The sequence below is a fragment of the Acomys minous genome (assembly GCF_964271855.1).
Source record: "Acomys minous genome assembly, chromosome: 10".
NCBI lineage: Eukaryota > Metazoa > Chordata > Mammalia > Rodentia > Muridae > Acomys > Acomys minous.
The window spans coordinates 10784046-10804846 of record NC_140491.1 but is presented as its reverse complement, the minus strand read 5'-3'; the positions used below and the strand labels follow the sequence as shown (position 1 = coordinate 10804846).

The window sequence follows — 20801 nt, the reverse complement described above, 5'->3', positions numbered from 1 at the left end:
TCAGACATTAGTGTGTAGATTTCTTTGTAGTTTTTGTATTTTATATTACTTTATTTATCTGTTTTTAATGTAGGGACCATGCTGCTTTATTTTCTATGGCTTTGTAGTACGTTTATGTATCATGTATTGGTACATTTCTAGGTTTGATTTTTGTGGAACATTTCTTTTCTTTTTATACTTGCATAAATATATACCTGATAAACTTCATAATTTGTTGAAAAAAGTCACTGGAATTTTAGTAGGAAAAGAATTTTATTCAATATATTGCTTTGAGCAGATTAGATAATTTAAAAAGACTAACTCTGAAAATGCATAAAAAATCAATATTTGAAAATTCCTTCCTTCCCTTTTTTTCACCAATTTTCATAAAAATGAATGTAAATTAGTACAGCTACTATGGAAAATTAACTTAATTAATTAATTAAAGTTAATTTTAAATAATTTAGATTAATTTATTAAATAATAAATTCTTATGACTTAATATAATTGAAATAATTATATTTACAATAATTAAAATAAACAATTATGTATAGTTAATAATTTAAATTAATTAATAAAATGATTAATTACATAAACAAAAGTGCTATCATATGAATGAACAACTCTGATAATGGTTATATATTATGAAGAATATTTTCCCCAGTAGCTAGTTTGCCACATTTGAAGCCATCTCTATAAGGAGATTATTTGATGCTCATCATCTTCTTTGAGGTAGACTGGGTGTTGCCAGGAGTTAACCTGTCTCATTGTAAGTGTATTTTTGAAATAATAAAAATATCTTTAAATGCTTTATTCTGTAGGTCTCAGAGGTTTTTGAAGACCTTATCTATTTTACCTTATCTTTCTATAGAATCATATATACCTGTTACACCTTGGATGGGTATTCTTGTGGTAGAAATAGACTAGTAATTGATATGACCATGATTTGATCAACTAACAATTAACTTGTAGAACCTATTTATCACAAACAGCATGTATTAGCACTTTCAAAGTATTGAAAGTGAACCATATATTATAATTGAATTATTGGGTACAATATCTCATATTGGAGTAGAAATATTTATATACAATGTGTATGAAGAATAATCTTATATTTGAATTATCCACTGAGCATCTTTAATCCCATCATTTTGGCAGGTTTCTTTGGTTTTGAGGTCAACCTGGTATACAGATCAAGTTCCAGGCCAGCCTGGCTACACAGTAATACCTTCTTTCAAAAAGAGGAAGGAAGGAAGGAAGGAAGGAAGGAAGGAAGGAAGAAAGAAAGAAAGAAAGAAAGAAAGAAAGAACAAGCAAAAAACAACCAAAGAAACAGAAAAAGTGAAAGTGGAAACACTAAAAATAATGACATGAAATTAATACGGTAATCAGCTTTGTCATGTCACAATGTAAGAATAAATATATACTTACAACCATTATGTTGTACATGATAAATATATGTATAATTTCATGGTCAATTAGTTACATTTAATAATTTACAAACGTACTAAATTGACTCACTCAACCCAACTTGTAAGCTGTTTAACTTATGTAGGAATGTAGTATAGCTTCAAAATAGAAAGGTCTGACTTGACATTACTTATAGACAATTACCACCAAATAAATAATTTATTAAATAGTGTTGAAGTAGAAGTCATAAAATCTTCTTAAAAATGGAGTCATCAAATTCTATCAAAAAGATGAGTTTAAGGAAATACAGACATTCTTTTTGTTTTGTTTTCTGTGTGTTTGCTTCCAGGTGTAATTTCATTGTGTAGAATTTGAAACTAGAGAGCCTCTGCCCAAACTTCCTGAACAGAATGATTAGATGCATGAAGAGCCACACCTGAGAGGATTGTTGAATATCTGTTTTCCATTCCCTTTGCCTCCATAGGCCTGTGTTTTATTCTTCATTATATTATGGCTTGAATTATATCCTGATACTATCCAGAGGGAAGAGCGTCATTATACCCTGCCTTGAACACCATCATATTAGTCAAAGCTATGATGTAGGCTGAAAATGTGCAAATCTGAAGTGGCTTTAGAAGTGTGAGACAGTGGCATCTTTCAACCTTTATGAACATCATGGTTGACTTTTAGTCAGGCACTATAATGACCACTTTCTCTGAAAGCTAGAGTGGACTAGCAAAGATCCTTTGATCTCCTTCAGTGATGCCTAGCACCAGTTCATGATATCCAGCCAGATAGATATCTCTGAAAGTTTTATATAATGTATTTTATCATACTCCTCATCCCCTCCCTACAATGGAACAGAGATCCTTTTTTCTTTTTTTTTAATCTCTTAATTCCATTTTATTTAAAAAATGTTTCACACAATAGATTTTGTTACATCTATTCCTCCCATTTACTCCCCATCTTTCTACCTACCCAACTTTGTTCTTTCTCTCTCTTTCTAAATTAATAAAATAAAATTAATAATAATAATAATAATAATAATAATAATAATAATAATAATGATAATAATAATAATAATAAAGTAACAGAGATTCTTAAGTGAAGCTAAAGATGCTTGCCAGGTTCACTTCTTAGAAAAATATTAAACCAGAGAGAGAGATGTAGCATTAACATAATCCTGTTTCATATTTACATTTTGTGTTTAATAATCTCATTTGGCCTCCTTTTTTACTTTTTTGCTTTCTTAATTGCTCTTCTTCTGCTGTTGCCAATAACACAATAATATAGCATAAGTAAATTTTAAGGAAAAAAAGGGACACTTGGTTTATACCATTGGGGTCCTAGAGTCAAGGTACCACATCTGTTGGTTTCCAGTGGTGCTGGGCATCACTGAAGGACATACGTAGACAACTTCCCAGGACAGGTGCAAATTCAGAAGACTTGAAGTGTACTTATTCAGTTCTTTTTGTGTGAAAATGACAGAATCTGGTGAAGTGTTGGTATAATTAATATTGGATTTGAGTCCTGTGTCTTACTATAGTTTCTGTATAGTTTTGACAATAAATTCTTAATAATAAAGAATAAATTATTTTATAAATGATCTATGAACTTTACATCCCTAATGTACGTTTGAAAACTCATGATTATAAAACTCCCTGCTGGTAGTGATTTTTTTTTCACTTCTGTATTATTATTGATTTGATTATGGAAGGAAGGGGATGGCAGAATGCCTGCTCTAAATAATCTCTCGTTGGCCAAAAGCAGACACTTCACAAACATCACGTGAGGCAGTGTACAGATTATGACTAACTCTTGAACAAAATGAAAAACAGAATCGTTTTGATGTGTTTAAATGCATAGCCCAAAGATTCAAAGTCTTGAGACCGGAAATAGTGAGTGACAGCATATAAATGTTCAGGTAGGGCAGAAAGCTGTGTCTCATGTCGATGGTTTCGGTGTTTGTTCTGTAAACCTGCATGCTCACACTGCTGTAAAGAGTTTACTTCTCCTTCCTTTGTAATTTCAGTAATGAAGTCATACACTGAATACATGGAGCCAATGTAGACATTAAGAGTATAAAATACGCTGAGGCAAAAAGTTGGTGCTCTGAGAGTCCCTGGGACTGAATCCGAGGTCAGGTGACCCTGGCCTTTTCCTGCCCACTCGTCCTTGCCTGCCTTTCCCTCTCCTGGAAGGATGAGGCGTTCAGGCCTGGGTGAAGGCGCACCTCCTGGCAGCTGTGGCAACTTTGGCTATGCCAACAGTGGATACAATGCCTTTGAGGAAGAGAACGAGAGACTCACTGAAAGTTTGAGAAGCAAAGTAACTGCTATGAAATCTCTATCCATTGAAATAGGCCATGAAGTTAAAAATCAAAACAAACTATTATCTGAAATGGATTCACAGTTTGATTCTACAACTGGATTTCTAGGTAAAACCATGGGAAGACTGAAGATTTTGTCCAGAGGAAGCCAAATGAAATTGCTATGCTATATGATGCTGTTTTCATTGTTTGTCTTTTTTGTCATTTATTGGATTATTAAACTGAGATGATGCAAAAAAAGAGTATAAAATACATATTTTGTATAATCTAAAATATTTCAAATAATTATCAAGCATTCTTGTAATAATAATATGCTCCATAAACTCCCACAACACTAACTGTCTCAACATTAGATGAAAATATATAAAGCACTATAAGAAACTGGTTATGATGTTTTGATAACAAAAATTTTAAACTCAATTGATTTTTAAAATTTTCCAATGCTCAGTTTTGTAATTCGTTAAAATTCTTTTTTCTTGTTCACTTATTGTTGTGTTATTGTAGTTGTTGACGTTGTTTTACTTTGAGTTTCGTAAAGTATTCATCAAAGCTTTGTGGTTCCAGCTCTGTATCACCATCTTATGGAGATAGTGTGCATAGCCATTTAATATTGTCTGGCAGAGTAATCACTGCTCTAACAGATTTGATGCAAATAGGATCCCTGCCTATGCTTTGAAAATGGAAGCAATTAAACTGATGCCAAGAGCACTATTTTTTTTTCTCCTCTTTGTTGTTGCTTATCTTAAATTTCCTTATCGTAGCAACTGTATGATTTTTTTTTCAGGCACTCAAAATTATGTACTAAGATCTGAAATTCTCACTACACACATTGACGCTAGGATAGAAAGGAAGAATGAAGCTGTTGAATAGGGAAATGAGACAGCAGTAAAAGATCACAGTACAGCTGGTGTTTGCTGGCAAGAGTTTCCACTTCAAAATTTGCAGCAGTTCAAATGCCTCTATTATTATTGGTGCTTTTCCCTGATCATGCTCACCAGGAATGAGAGAGAAAAAAACAACAACAAAATTGAAGTCTTTGAAACTCAGAGAAATAAACTGTGAAAGTCTCCTTAGAGTGCATAAATTTAGCTGTTTCTCCTTCCAAGTGTGTTCCTTTAACTGAACAGCATATAATACTTAAGTTCTGTGTGGAGATACAGATATAGTTTCTGTCATCAAAGTAATATTGTCAAGACCCACAATCTCACAGATGGAATAATTTAGCAATCATTCAGAAAAAAAAAAAAAACAATTTAGCAAGGACTTCTAAATGATCTCAAATCTAAAGTCTGTTTTTATTTAGTTTTGTAAAATCGCTATAAAATATACTAAAGAGAGACAATCCACATTGATAAAAATCTTTGCACAGGGACAGTGTGCTGCCTGAAGAACCACCCAAAACTTTCTATACCATTGGAGGATGCCTTCTATTGCATTATTGACAGACATATTTGTGAGGCAGGAAGTACTGAGGACTTGCTTAACCTGTGTTTGCAGAGTTTAGCATCGAATCCTCCTGCATCTAAACTTGCCCTTTTTTATGCAGAATCCTGTCTGTGGTAGAAACAGGACATTTTTTCCCCCAGTGGTTTGTTTAGAAAGCTACTAACCTGCACTCCTGGTATACTCAGGTAATCAATTTTATTCCTTCTCAAGTCTCTGATGGGGTTGAAGACCAGATAGTTTAATTCTACAATTAAGCTTAGTTGTTTAGGGGTTAAGATGTTTTTAGGTCTGGATAGATGTTTTAATGTGATAATGATGAGATATGATAGATATTGATTTACATTCAGAATTTTAGACACACCAAGATGAGAAAGATGTTTTCTTCAAGGATGCCAAATACAAATATCCAAAACGCTAAGAATGTAACATTTATATAATTCCTAAATGTCATGGTTCTTCTTGCTATATTGTATATATGTGTAATAATATAAATGTATATGTAAAATATTTAAAAAACAAAAAAATCTTTGAACATAGTAGGGTTTTGGTCAATATTAATCAATATGAGACTAATATAGATACAGCATGTTTACTTTAAAAGTACACAAATTCCTTAAGGAAGAAGAAAAGATAACAAACACATTTGGCTGAAATCCAGCCTTATTGTGTTATGCTAATTGTATCTAACACTCATGCTGTCTGGGAAAAAAAGGGTCAATTCCTATTTATCCTTGTGAATAATACATAACTCTTCCATGTGTTTATGATCACCGATGAACTGAGAAAATGAAGAATCTTTACTTAATAACTTACGGTGTTGTTTATATACAAAATTTCTAACACATATTCTATGTTAACTATATTTTGATACCTGGAGCATTTTCAATATTCTTACAGTCTAAAAATAATTATGATTTTAAAATATCACGTGTCTAAGGACAGAGTCTATATTTCAGAGAATCTTAAGTGTGTTAGTTAGGGAAAAAATAATGACACCATGCCTTAAAATGCCATACTCTGTGAGAAAAGCTTATATATAAATTTTCTTTAAAGACCAATTTTTGCTGAATATTGGAACAAATTTTTGCAACAACAGTACTTAGAGGTTGAAGATATTAAATTTAAAGCTTGCCTGGACTAAACATAAGACTCTCTCTCTCTTTCTCTCTCTCTCTCTCACACACACACACACACACACACACATCCAGACAGACAAACAGGCATATACATACACATATACACATTGACACCTTACTTTGTGCCTCACATATACACATAAAATAACTAATGAAATATTTTAATTAAATATTGATGGATTTAATAGAAATAATAAAGTTAGAACTTAGATTTTGTTTACTTATGGTGTTTTATAGGAGGACATTGAGTTTATGTAACATAAAAACAGCACCTCTGAGGTATCTCAGACCCAGAAAGACAGCATGGTATATACTTACTTACAAGTGGATATTAGCCCAACATAGATGTCCTCTGAGAGGCTCCACCCAGTGGGGGATGGGACAGATGTTGCATCTCTCTGCTGGACTCTCGGTGGAGTTCTGAGAGTGGTATGGAAGAATGGGGCCTTGGGGGAATGGAAGGACAAGAGGGTTCAGGATCCCCACAAGGTGACCATCAAGACCTGTGGATCTGGAACTCCTGGAGCTACACAAACTATTGGAATAACCAAGGACAATGCATGTAGAAAACCTAGACCCCAGTTCAGATCTAGCCAATGGACAGCTCATTCTCCATGGTTGTGGGAAGAGAAGAGGACTGTCTCTGACATGAACCTGGTGCCCCAGATTTGATCAATTCTCCTTGATGGGAAGGCCTGTTGGGCACTCAGAGGAAGCAGAAGCAGGGTATCCTGATGAGACCTGATAGACTATGGTCATGGGGTGGGAGAGGATGGCCCCTTCTGTCAGAGGTCTAGGGGAGGGGGATAGGGCAGAAGAGAGAGGGAGAGTGGGAAAGGGATGATAGAGGTGAGGGGATAACAACTAGGATGTAATCTGGATAAATTATAATAGTAATAAAAGAGCAGCACTCTCATCCAAATGAACAGAGTCAGGAAAGAATTGGTGATCTAGAACTGAATTTAGGAAACCACTAGACAACAATCAATTATATTTTATATAATTGAAGCAAAAGTGTTAAATAAAATATAATGTATTAAATTCCCAAAGCTTATATTATAGAAAGAGTTGACTATAAGATTAGCATCTCAAATACTAAGCCATTCCAGACATGAAATGTTTGGTTTGCTTTGCTATGCTTTGTCGGTATTATCCTAAAAGGTACCATACAACTACCCCATTAGTTTTAAGATGAGCTTTCTCAGACTTGAATGAAATTCAATATTTTACCAAGTATTAATCGAATGTAATTATAAAAGTAAAGGTAAATTTCAAAAAGATGACCAAAAGTATCTCAGGAAAGACAGGGAAATGGCTTCTCTCTTCTTAGAAAATGGAACAACTCTATAGCCAAGTGTTATAGGAGTTTGTGATACCAAGTGGGTATATCACAATTTAATGAAAGATGCACCTTAAATATCTATAGGTATAAAAACAATCAATGACCAGTATTTGTGGATAAATGGATTGAGCTAGAAATGATCATAATGAGTGAGTTAACCCAGAAGCAGAAAGACTCAAATGGTATATACTCACTTATATCTGCATATTAACCCAAGGGGCATGTCCCACGAAAGGCTTCACTTACCAGGAAACTGAGACAGAGGGGAGGACATTCTAGTGGAACTCTAGATGAGAGAATCATGGGAGAATGACAAAGTAGAAGGATCCAGAGGGTCCTAGAAGCCTACAAGTAGAACATTATGATAGGCAGATTTGGGCACAGGGGTCCCGCTCAAACTAAGGCACCAGCCAAGGACAATACAGGCAGTAAACCTTAAACCCCTACCCAGATCTAGACAATGGACGGAACACTTTCCACAGTAGAGTGGAGAGTGGGATATTACTTTCTCACATACTCTGGTGCCTCACCTTTGACCATGTCCCCTGGAGGGGGAGACCTGGTGGCACTCAGAGGAAGGACAGCATGTTACCAAGAAGAGACTTGATACCCTATGAACATATAGAGGGGGAGGTAATCCCCCTCAGGAACAGTCATAGGGGAGGGGAATAAGGGGAAAATGGGAGGGAGGGAAGAATGGGAGGATACAAGGGATGGGATAACCATTGAGATGTAACAAGAATAAATTAATAAAGGAGAGAAAAAAAAAGAAAAAGAAAAAAAATAACCACACACAAAAAAAGAAATGTTATTTAGAACTATAAAAAAAAAATCAATGAGATAATCCCTAAAGATATTCTCCTTGACTCAAATATTAGTGCCTTGTCAAGTCATCAGAGAGACTTCCAGCAGCAAATGGGAAAAGAAAGACATTATAAGAGGAGAAAGGGTAAATAAGAGGGCTCCATCTGGTCCCTCCCCTGGGAGATCATTAAACCCTATGGAAGATGGAGAAAAATGATTGTAGGAGTCAGAGATGATGAAGGACACTGGGAGAACATGGCTTAGTGAATCAAGTAGGGTTCATTTGGGCTCACAGAGACCGAAACTGCAAGCACAAGGTCTTCACAGGTCTCCATAAGGTCCTCTGTGTGTGTGGTAAGGTTGTTAACTTTGTGGGTTTTTTTGTGAATAGGGGGTGTCTCAGACTGTTTTGTCTTCTCTTGGGACTCTACATCCTGTTGAGCTGCCGTGTTCAGTCTCGATGTTAGGGCCTTGCCTTTTTCTTATTCTATCTTGTTTTATAGTGTTTGGTTTTTATCTTTTGGAGGCCACTTCTTGGGAAGGAGAGTGGGTGGATATGGGGAAGAGGTGAGACTGGAGGTCCCTGGAGATGAGTGGAGACCAAGGAAATGGTGGTCAGATGTACTGTATGAGAAAAAAAAATCTATTTTCAATTTTAAAACTATTTTAACAAATAAAACTTTTTATTTTGCTTAAACATAATAGTTATAGGTAACAATAATATGACTGTGATTACAAGAATCAATATTCAAAATATTTGTTAAGATTGCTCCTAGGATCCATCATCTATCTATCTGTTAAGCTTTTATCTACATCTTACCTATTTATGTACCTGGCACCTATCTCTCATATATCTATTTTCTTTTTAACTTAAAGAAAAACAAAAGCATTCCCAAATTACTGCCTGCCTAATACTTAAGAAAAAGGAAAGCTAAGATGTTTAGCTTTTAATTTTTTTCTAAGTAATGGGAAACTGATCCAATTGTAGAAAATCACATCTTTTTCTATGCCAAAATAGTCTTGAAAATGAGTAACAAGACAACTGGAAGTAACACACATGAAATGATGGGTTCCAAAACTCTGTTTCTAATTGGCTCATTTTATATTAACTGTTTTACATCTCTTTTTCAGATATGAATCATCAGGAAAGAAGAAAACAAGGCATATGATTTCCTGGCTGAGCAATAAATAAGTAAGTAAGTAAATAAATAAATAAATAAATAAAAGCTTCATTACATAATTTAACTTACTGTGTTTTCTATTTTGCACACTGAATACTCAATAGCAAAAGTGAGGTTTTATATGGGGATTTATATGAGGCTTTATATTTGCATAGCTATGGGCATTTCAATAACCATGTGCATTCAAAATGCTAAAAAGCGAGCTCTCAATTTACCCCATTTGTCAGGTTCTGCTTCCTCAAAGCTTTCAAAAGTCTGTGGTGCCTGTCAAATTCAGATTCATTACTATCAATATTGAGATAATCTTTCCTGGAGCAGGGAACACATAATGTGTCAGTAAGCATATGCCAAAGTTAGTCTTGCAGCAAAAAACCATACCATTTTCTTAATTAGGAAGGATAATGTAAGTACCTGTGAAATGTTGAATATTGATGTTAGCAAAACTTTTGATAAGTACGGCTGTTAAACATATAGTGGTTGTATATTCATAAAACAGGTTTCTTGCTGGGCGTGGTGGCACACGCATTTAACCTAGCACCTAGGAGGCAGAGGCAAGTGGATTGCTATGAGTTCAAAGCCAGCCTGAGTCCAGGACAGCCACAGCTACACACAGAAACCCTGTCTCAAAAAAAACAGTTTTTTTTTTATTTCTTTTCCACTGCTAGAGCTAGAGGACCCAAAGTAAATTTATCTATTTATACAGATGAAGTTCAAATAGCAACTCAACTTTTGGTTAGTACTGGGGATTTGGTGAACACTAAAATTTTCAATATTAATAGCAAAATGTTTGTCTTCTAAATTCACCAATACAAATTGACTTTAGGCCAATGATATCTTATCAGAGACTGAGAAAAACTAAATCTGCCATTTTCATGTAAGACAATAATACCTTCATAAAATGCAAAGAGCCATTAGTTCAAGCAATCACATTAATATACTTAATACAGTGTTTTTCAAGGTCACATAAGACAACAATACAGGAATAACATAAAATTTAATGTGAAAACATTAGGAATAGTATGAATTATGAAGAAGCTCGTCGTAAGATTAAATATAAATATAAAAGATATCTTAATGGAAATACTTGAGGTTGTATTGCAATTTTTAAAAAAAATTTTTGAAATACCTTATAGTGTTATAAATTTGGTATTTTATATTTAGAGACATCAAGCATCTTAACTGATCTATAGATTCTATACTATAATAATAATGTTCTAGATGTTTAATATATATATATTAGTTTTTATATAAATATAAAGTACAGTAATACTTCGGTACATAGAAAAAAACTAGTATCCTAGGACCCAATTAGCAAGATCTCTAGACTTCCTTGCTATACACATTAAAGAAGTCTTCTCAGTCATGATTGGATTGAACTATTGGGTTCATTTTTTCTTACTGGAAAAATGTGCAAGTAGAGGATTTTTAACACCATCTTTTTCTATTGCGTAACAATTGTAACTACAGTCTCCAAGGCGCCATAGATGACTAAAACAATCGAATCATCTTTGGTGGGTGTGGGTGGTTAATATTCAACCTTTAAAAAAAAGTTCACAAAATTAAATAGATTTATACACAAGAAAGCATAATCATGTTGAAGCATAAATACTAGTATTTCATAAGCCACAATTCATAAATAATTCTGATAGTCACAAAATTTGAAGAGGTCAAATATATTACTAAAGCTACATCTCATGAAAATGTGATACTAAACATTCGTATTATACACAAGCATGCAAATATATTGTACAGAGATAACCAAAATATTTTGTGCCTCTACTTATTAAAAAATTTAACCTAACCCAACTCAAGTAAGTTGTCCAAATCAATATATTGATTATTGTTGATGAGGAAGAAAGGAGGGCAGAGAAGGATAGAGACTGGGAACAGTCGTGACCAGGTCCGTGGGATGCTGGTAACATTATACACCTGACCCATATTTTTATAGCCGATTTTTTTTGCACTAACATATCAAGTTCTATAATTATTTATGAACTTCTAGTTTGTACATACTAACTCAAGACACTTTTAAAGAAGTCAGCCTATCAATAATAAATAACATGAAACAGACAACAGTGATTAAAAAAAAAAACTAAGGTAAAAGCTTTAGATATACCTTGCACCGCCACAGCAAGAACATTAAGCGGGTCATATCAGCTAGGCAAAATTACACTTATTACATTGGGTTAAGCAGAAAAGCATTAAAAATCCCATCTAAAGTATGTAAAGAACTCCTGATGTAAGTCAGTAATATAGCACCTACACAATATGCATAAGAACTTTAGTTTATTCTCCAACACGAAAGAAAATTTAATATATTTTGATAGGTCATTGTGCTCAGAAAAGCAGAATATAACTTTATTTCATGTACTCCTGGCACCATCTTAAAAAGCATCATTAGAATATTTTCAGATACAAATGTGGCAAAATGTAACAGGTACCAAATTGCCAGACGTACTCTCCTTTACACTAAATCTTTCAAAATAGAGTTCCATTGATAGTATAAATGGTTATACGTAACTTTTCTAACCCACAGGGTTCAGTTTGCATTCACCATTTGTGTTCCTTTAATTCTGCTTTTTTCATTCTTCTTTTACTTATTTTGTAAGTCTCATATATGTAGACAGTTCATCGTGACTATATAAGTCCTTCAGACTGTTCCTGCCCATTTAACATCTCTTCCATCTCCTTTCCTGCTTTATAGTTTTATAACCCAGTAATTCCATGCTCTACTTCACATATGTGTATGCATGTATGAACGCATCTACTAAGGTATGGTTATTCTGCCATTGGTCACATCAACCCCACTCTCCCAACACCCACCTCACCACCACTAAAGAAAAGAGACTTTTCCTGTCTCAGCAGTCATCAACTATTTTTAACTTTTCATTTAGAAGAAAGCCGTAAGGCACTAGCTTCTCCTTGGCGGAATCCTTCTCTATTTATCCTGTGGCCTCTAGTGCAGGTGCCCTCAATAGCTTTGAGTTTTTGTATACACAGATTTACTGTCCACTTTCACCTTAGCATTAAAGTCATAAAGTTTGAAGAAGAATCATAACTTATCATTTTAAAAATAATTAGCTTTTGCAATAACACCTTGTATTCTAGACATTGAAGAGCTTTTATACATCTCCTACGATAATTTCCCCCTTCCTAATTGTTATATAAGCAATTGTGCACTGTTTTTCTGTTTTGTTGTAGACTTAAATCCTTTAAAAGTAGGAAGTCTATCCAATGAGCACCCCAAAAGTGCCAGCCACAAAATACTATGTAGTTTGTGCTCTAACAACGTCAACCTGAACTTTTGCAAAGTAGCAAGTATGATTTCTGCTCACAAGAGTCATGTAATGTTGAAAAACACAAATAAATACATAATAACTGCAATTAAATACACAAAGGGTATTTGTTTATTTAAATATTTTGTCCTTAACTATTTTCTACTTAATTTGTTAAAAGTTGATATTTAAACATATAATTATATGACTATAAATAATAGTAAAATATAGTATAAATATAAAGAGAATTATAAGTCCAAATATTTTTGCATACTATCTTAGGATATACTTTAAAATTCTTTACAGGAATTTTAGTGAACTTAAAGAAAAGAATGTTAATAATTCTCCTAAATACTGTATCTAAAATTATAAGACTTTAAATTATAAAATGTCATTTATTATATACTATATATAGCACAAACGTATTTTTACCATACCCATCTGATACAATATATGTATGTATGTACGTATGTATGTATGTATATATATATATATCACATGTGTTATCATATATATATATATCATATTTGAAGAAGAGAAAACTCATAGCCTGGGGTTATTTGTGGACATAGAGGAAATAATATACTTAGTCCATTAAAGATGTTTTCTGTGCCCAAAGAACATGGCAATAACCAGGGTGCCATCTTACAGGCTAATCCACTGAGGAGTTTGATCAGCTTTCTGATTCCAAGTAAAGCACCCACAGCATATTAGTTTTACTCACAAGTAAAACATGCACAAAATAATAGTTTAAGGAAGGGAATTTTTAAGTGTAGTGACAATAAAACTTAATTCCACTTCGCAAATGTTCATAACTTCTACTCACTGAGAGACAACTCAGTAAGTACCAAGCAAACATCACACAAATCCTGGGATCTAGGTTTTTACAAGGCTGTATTCCCAGCAGTGTCTGTCTCCCATTGAGAGAAGGGAATTGAAGCTCAGAGGTACTTAGGGAATTTTTCTAGGTCATCCAGCAGCAAGTGGTAAAGCAAAATTTAAGAACTAAACCCATTCCTGCAGCCTTGACGTATTTCTTCTGTTTTCCTTTTGTTTCTAATCTTCATATAATCAAATTTGTGAAATATAACCTGATACTAAACTATATACAATGTTTAACCATCAAAGCTGTAGAGAAATTTTAGTCCAGCAACATGGCTATTCAGGCAAGGGGTCACAACTAAAGACCTAGGTCTGAGTGGTCCAGCTGGAATACACACACACACACATACACACACACACACACACACACACACACACACACACACACACACACACACACCTCTTATGCATCTGGCTGAAATACACACATTTAATCCCTCTGGCTTGAATATAGACAGGGCACATCTTTAATCTCTGTTGTTGGGATACAGACACACCTATAGTATACAAGTTTAACCCCCCCACACCCCCTGCCGAATGTAGTCTGATTGAGGGAAAGATAAACTGTCAGAGAAAAATTTGACAGAATGGGTCAGAGATAGGATATGCTCAACTCTCCGAAGTGAGAGGTTACTTTAGAACAGTGCAGAGAGCTATTGAGACAGACAGTACAGAACAGTCGAAGGGAGTACAGTATAGGAATTCAGTATATCCTGGGACAGTACAGTAGAGTTCCGGGGCACAGTACAGTTTGCTGCAGTTGAGTACAGCACACTTTGTAGAATTCCCAGGCAGTTTTTTCCAAGTAGAGCAATTTGGTGTGAAAAGGAGAGAAGCCAGTTTGAATCAGTCAGCTTGGAGAGGGTTTTTGAGCCTGAACAGCTGAGTTGAACCAGCCAGAGTTCAGAAAGAACTAGAAAGGGTGAGCTTATTCAGCAGTACGCCTCAGAGGCTGTAAACATTCTAGGCCTAGCTTAGCAGATGGAGGCTGAGAACTGAAGACTTTGCAAAGTCGAGACTTAGAGAAGACTGGACGGTAAGGAGGGTAGAATCTTCTAGGCCTAGTCCTAGGGACAGTTAGATAGGAGTGCTCTGTTCTCAGCTCAAGATTGTATTCATAAAGACTGGGTATGTTTTTCATCTCATGCCCTCATTTACAGCAAACTAGCTAATATATCGTTCACCTTTAATAAACATTAATTTCATAAAATTACAAATAAATCATGTAATTTTTTTCATTTTAAATCATTCTCCCTTTTTTCATTTAAATCATTACCATACATAACAATACATTGTTACATCATATTTAACAATGACCACTGTAGTGTGTAACCCATTCTGAAGCAACTATAAACATCCTTTACCCTGACCCAAAACTTTTCAGTTTCTCTCTGGAAACTATTGAAAATAAATTTTGTAGACCATTACATAACACATTTATTTGCATGAGCAAAAAGAAGATAAAGCCATTGACACTGCCAAATTTGAACAAGGGAATGGAAAAGGAAAAGAAAATATTATTAATATTAATTCATAAGCAATTTAAATTATTTTCCTGTAGGTGGCTTGTTATAATTCAAATAGTACTTTCTTTTAAAAACCAGTTTAAACAGCCTATTCTGTGAGCTAAAGAGATGGTTCATTGATTAAGAACACTTGTTTTTGTAGAGAACTTAGGTGGTTGTTTTTGGCATCCACGTGGTGGCTGACAACTGTAACACCAGGTCTAGAGGATCAGACCCCTCTTCTGATCTCCATGGGTTCTGCACACACAGTGCACAAACATAAATGCTGGCAAAGATGCTCATGCAACTACAATTAAATAGCAATAAACTTTTAAGGTAAAATAAAATCTTACCATTAAAATATAGTGTTTGAAATTTTGTTTACTCTTATAATTTTAATGGAAAATCCCAAAATTGTATTTTGGCCTGGGAAAAGGCTAATTCATAGATGTGAAAAATTATGCATTAATTTATGATTAGTAAATTTGTAAGGTCTACACTTTCTGTTACTTATTATAACACATTTCTATTTTCTTCTTCATAATATAGTGAAGAGCACAGAGCACACTACCATGGTTTTATATTATCTATTTTTTTCTCACTAAGCCTTGGTGTTGTTAAAAGGTTTAGAAAAGACACATTTATAAGCCTGTACCTTGTTAATTAAAGGACTATATAAATGCATGGTGACTAACTTTTATTGTCAGAGCCCATACTTTGCTGCAGGACTATGGCTGCCATAACAAAGTCTATCTCTGCAATAACTCCTGATTGCTAGATTGATTCATGGGAAATAAAGGAGTTTCATCAGGTTGCAAAGCTAGCCTACTGTTTTGAATGTGCAGCATCCCTATTTTAATTTATATGGATAGCATACTTTTGATAAAATTATCAACATTGTCCAAAATTTGTCATCTCTCATTTTATGTTTCTAATATAAAAATAGGAATTATTTAACTTTATGTTGCAACAAGTGCTAAAATAGAGTAACACTGACTTTCCTTGCATTTAAAACTGTTGACTATCTTTACAATTAATAATGATTTGTATATATATACTATTAATAATGATATATATGTAATACATACAAAATGAAAAATGTTTAAGATGTGCACTTGGGAAGTGAATCCTTTGTTGTTTTTCAATGACTCTGTACATGCAGTATTCCATCTTTAGTCCTATCAGAGAACTCACTGGGTTTTTCTTGTGTATGGAATGAATATATGACTTAGAAGAATACATGATTTATATGAAAAAAATTTCTCAGATATAAAATTCACAATGAACTTTCTGAAAGGAATTTCATCACTTTTTGTCAAGCACTTATTTAATTTTCCCTTGTTTGCTTATTTTCTCAAAAATATTTTGCTGACCTGAACAAATGTTAAGTAAATAAAGCTATTTTTCAGAAATACATTATACTTTCTACAAAAAAACTGCATATTTTATTTGTTTTTAAAATTCAAATTAATATATCATTTCTATACTCAATCTTAGTATTTTATATTGTATTTTCCATTTACACTCAGTAGCTTATTTTTCTATCAGTTTTTGGCAAAGGGAAAAGTTATTTATTGAAATTACCATTGTTTTTATATTTTCTAGATTCTAGAAAAAGGTATGTCAGTCACTGTCCCAAAGGCTATTATCAGTAAAATGGGTAACTATTAAAGAAAAAATTGTGGTAGTTTAATGTCCATATGTTTGAGTCAAGAAAAATGACAGGTGATATCAATATCTTATAAGAGATACTAATTTCTAAGGTGTGAATTTTAATCCATTTAATGCCAAATGTGAGTTGATGTTGAAAGGAAATTTTGGGGAACAACATTAAAAAAGCAAAAATAAATCCACTACCAATTATTTGCCTCTTTACCTTTGCCTATTTAGCTTTTTGGATCTGAAATATAAATTCATTGGCAGGTGGTATAGATTTGCATTTTGAGCACCTTATATGAAGTAGATTTATGTTCTTTATCAGCTGGTGTGTATCTTATTTACCATTTGTGGAACTACAATGAGACAGAATGGAAGAGCACGCTTCGATTTACCTAAAGTAGGCTCATTACTTTCAGATAGGCAACAGGGGACCAGAAAAGTCCAGGGCTCATAATAGGCCAGTACTCAAAGGCTCAGAAAGCTTTGTTTAGTAGGAGTAAGCCCAAGCAACTGTATCCCACTGGCACTGAACAAAAAATGAGCAACTTCTTCTACAGGGATCAACAACTGAAGAAAAATATAACTCATTTCAGAAAGCCTTGAAGAATGATCTGCTTGAGGAGACGGGAACTAACCCTGACAGTTTGGCACAGGCTCTGCCTATTTCAAGATACTGTATTACCTTGGGGGGATATGAACAAAATTTTGACTCTGTTAGACACTTCCTCCTTATCAGATGATAATGCATTCTCAAAGTATATAACAGATGTTTGAAGAATATGCAAAAGAAAGGGAGGTAAGGGGAAAAAAATAGGGAATAATCCAAGACATCGTCAGCATCTGATTTTACATAAATGATGGTCATCTATATCTCCATAATATAATTGTTCTCTTTAAGGCAACAAGAATCCTAAAATCAGACAAGAAACCTGAAATTCGATCATTGGATAGTGTATTATAGAAGGAAAAGATAAATATATTGCTGAAGGAGAGATAAACATGTTTTTTGTTTAGATCACAAGTGGGGGATGAGAAAAAGACTTGTGAGAGAGCAGGTGATGTTTATCCCCTTAGAAGTCGAACCACCATGTGGGGGAGATTGGTTGCTTTTTAAAAACAAATTTTTATTAATTTATTCAGATTACAACTCAATTGTTATCCCATCACTTGTATCCTCTCATTCCTCCCTCCCTCCCACCCCCACCTTATTCCCCTCCCCTAGATCCATGACGGAGCGGTATCTCCTCCCCTACTTTATGGTCACAGGCTATCAAATCTCATCTTGGTAGCTTGCCTATTGGTTGTTAACCAGCTGAAAAACATCCTTGAACACATTCTGAGAGGATGTATAAATGTGAGCCAAAAACAAGAGGCGTGGTTTTTTATATTTGGGATAGTTTTGGTTGTTCATCACTCCACTTTGAGATGCTTCTAGAGAGAACCGCTTGAGGGAAGGCTTTGGGGCTCTGGCTGAGGTTCCAGGTTCTGGTTGCTCCAGGTTCCAGCAGAAGAAATCCTGCTGATTACGCCAGGAGAATCATTATTTAGAACTGATATCCTTACGGTTTCATTATTGTATTCTTTAATCTTCTTTTCCTATTGTTTAGGTTAGTCGGGTTATAAGTGAGGTACTCTTGGTTAATAACTTTGCAATAAAATATATTTGCTAAGAAAATTGAGCCTACATATTGCAAAACAACTGAATTACAATATAATTTTAGACTATGTATAATTCAGTTCTAGATAAGTGATGATACAAGGATATTCTCAGCAATCACTTGAGAACTGTAATAAAAGTGGCACTTTTGAGTATAGCACCAATTTAGGTCTCAATAGCTTCATATAAAAAAACACGCTAGGGTAAAATGAGAGAAACAGATTCTATTTCCAGTCTAATCTCAAACAAGCCATGTAAGTGTGGAAAGTCACTTCATCCAGATAGGCTGTGACTTGAAGATGTCATTAAGTCAGTTGAAACACTGGATGAGTTCTGGGCCCTAAAGTTTATAGTAGTTCCATACTCCTCTCTCTCTTCCTTACACGTCACTGTGTTTTATGTCTTTGCCCCTCCACTGTTTTACTGAGGAATTGTCTAGTCTTTATCACTGCATTTTTTCCCCATGTGTTCATTTCCTTCTCATCCCAGGCAATTTGAATTATCTGACTCCACTGAAACTCTATACTGATGGCTTTCCACAAAAAAAATCTTCCACTTATCCTTGGATGCTCTTGAATGTGAGCTTCAAATATACATTTAGAATTCAGTGAGTGATTCCTTTACACCTCTGCCTTCAGTTTACACATTGTCACCATTATATTGTAAATGGTTTTGATGATGGCTTTGAGTACTTATTTTATCACTCCCACATCTCAGTAAAACGGTAGCTAGCGCAGGAATGTAAAGTAGTCCTTATCTGTTGAAGTGCCCTTTTGTTGAACTCTGTAGGTCTCAGTATTCGGACAAGAGAATCTCAATTGAACACATTCAAAATTCCAGTAAAATATAAATATTTTCTTGCTAACATAATAACTATATCACTTCCAAATGTAGTGTGCTTCATATTCAATATTGTCTATATTCAATACATAATAGATGTATGCTTCCTTACTAGTTTTCTGACTACTTGGAAGGAATGTAAACCAGACATTATATTAAATATCACAATATGTATATTGGTTTTATTAAAGACTCAAACATTTTACTGTACAAATTCAAATCCAGGACTATCTTAGTGAAGGCTAATGAAATAGAAAAAAATAGATAATTGATGAAATAGAAAAAGATAACAAACACATTTTCAGCAAAGTCATGGTAAGGAGAATATGCTAATTAAATATTTAGAGGAATACTTTAATTATAAAGAGCAGTTACTGCCTAGCCAACATAAAGTGTGCAAAATTTCACTAAAACAAGCAAAGTTCAACATTGAGAGAATGAAATAATGAAATCACATGTTCCTGTAAGTAACCAAGAGAGGTGAGATTAGGTTTAAAGATAGTTATTAATTGACAAACCTTAGGTAACATGGAAAGCTGGAAGAGAATGAGAGAAGCTTCTAATTCAATTATATGTACATGTATATATGTGTGTGCATATATATGTAGATACATATTCTTTTAAATACGTTGACTTTTGTCTAAAATAAGAAATAACAATTTCTGATCACTTAAATCTTTAGAGACGATACATTATGAAGTATTTTGCAAACTGTTTCTAGGGTAATGTGTCAGTGAAAGCAAAGGAGGAGAAGTTTGTGAATGATGATCTCAAAGAAAGCATGACTAGTTCTGCAGCAGACATCTTGGGCTACGGCTAGGCTCTAAGGAAAAATTAACTACAATGAATAGAGATTTTAAAAAACCAAGATTGTTCTTTAGACAATCCCTATACTCATTGAGAATATACAGATTTCAGAGCCCAATCATTGGTAGGAAGAAACCTGAACTTGAATGCTAGAGCAGATTCAAAGTTGCTGTGGTTGTGAAAACTTGAAAGGTAACAATGGGCTTGTTTATAAGGAATTCTGCATGATGATTGCTACCTGTAAAGCAAACAATAAGATGCAACAAACTAGTTATTACATATTCAGTACTATATTATCATTGCACCTCTGAGTTTTGCTTTATAGAAACTAGTGAAGGAAATTGAATCTTCAGAGATATGATACAAATATAAGAGAAATGAAAATGGCTGTTGGTGAGTTGTAGTTTCCATGTGACTTCGAGTGACATATTGTTCTGTGGCAGGAGTAAGGGATAATGTGATGTAATTGTGTATGCAGTGAAACTATTATAATAATCACTAATGAGCACTGAGAAATATTTTTTCCTTGTGTTGTTCTGATTCTTCCTG

At 34.0% G+C, this 20801-nt stretch overlaps 1 protein-coding gene across 1 annotated transcript; it reads left to right on the top strand.

Annotated features, from left to right (window-relative positions):
- Positions 1 to 3486: 3486 nt before the first annotated feature.
- LOC311606397 (BET1 homolog) lies at positions 3487 to 3968 on the top strand. The gene has a single exon (XM_084797729.1). It carries the CDS (start codon positions 3592 to 3594, stop codon positions 3946 to 3948), a length of 357 nt encoding a protein of 118 aa, XP_084653855.1. The 5' UTR covers positions 3487 to 3591; the 3' UTR covers positions 3949 to 3968.
- The last annotated feature ends 16833 nt before the right edge of the window (positions 3969 to 20801 follow it).

What these genes read in the sequence shown, in the direction of transcription:
- LOC311606397 (XM_084797729.1), top strand. Translation starts at nt 3,592, where the DNA reads ATGAGGCGTTCAGGCCTGGGTGAAGGCGCACCTCCTGGCAGCTGTGGC.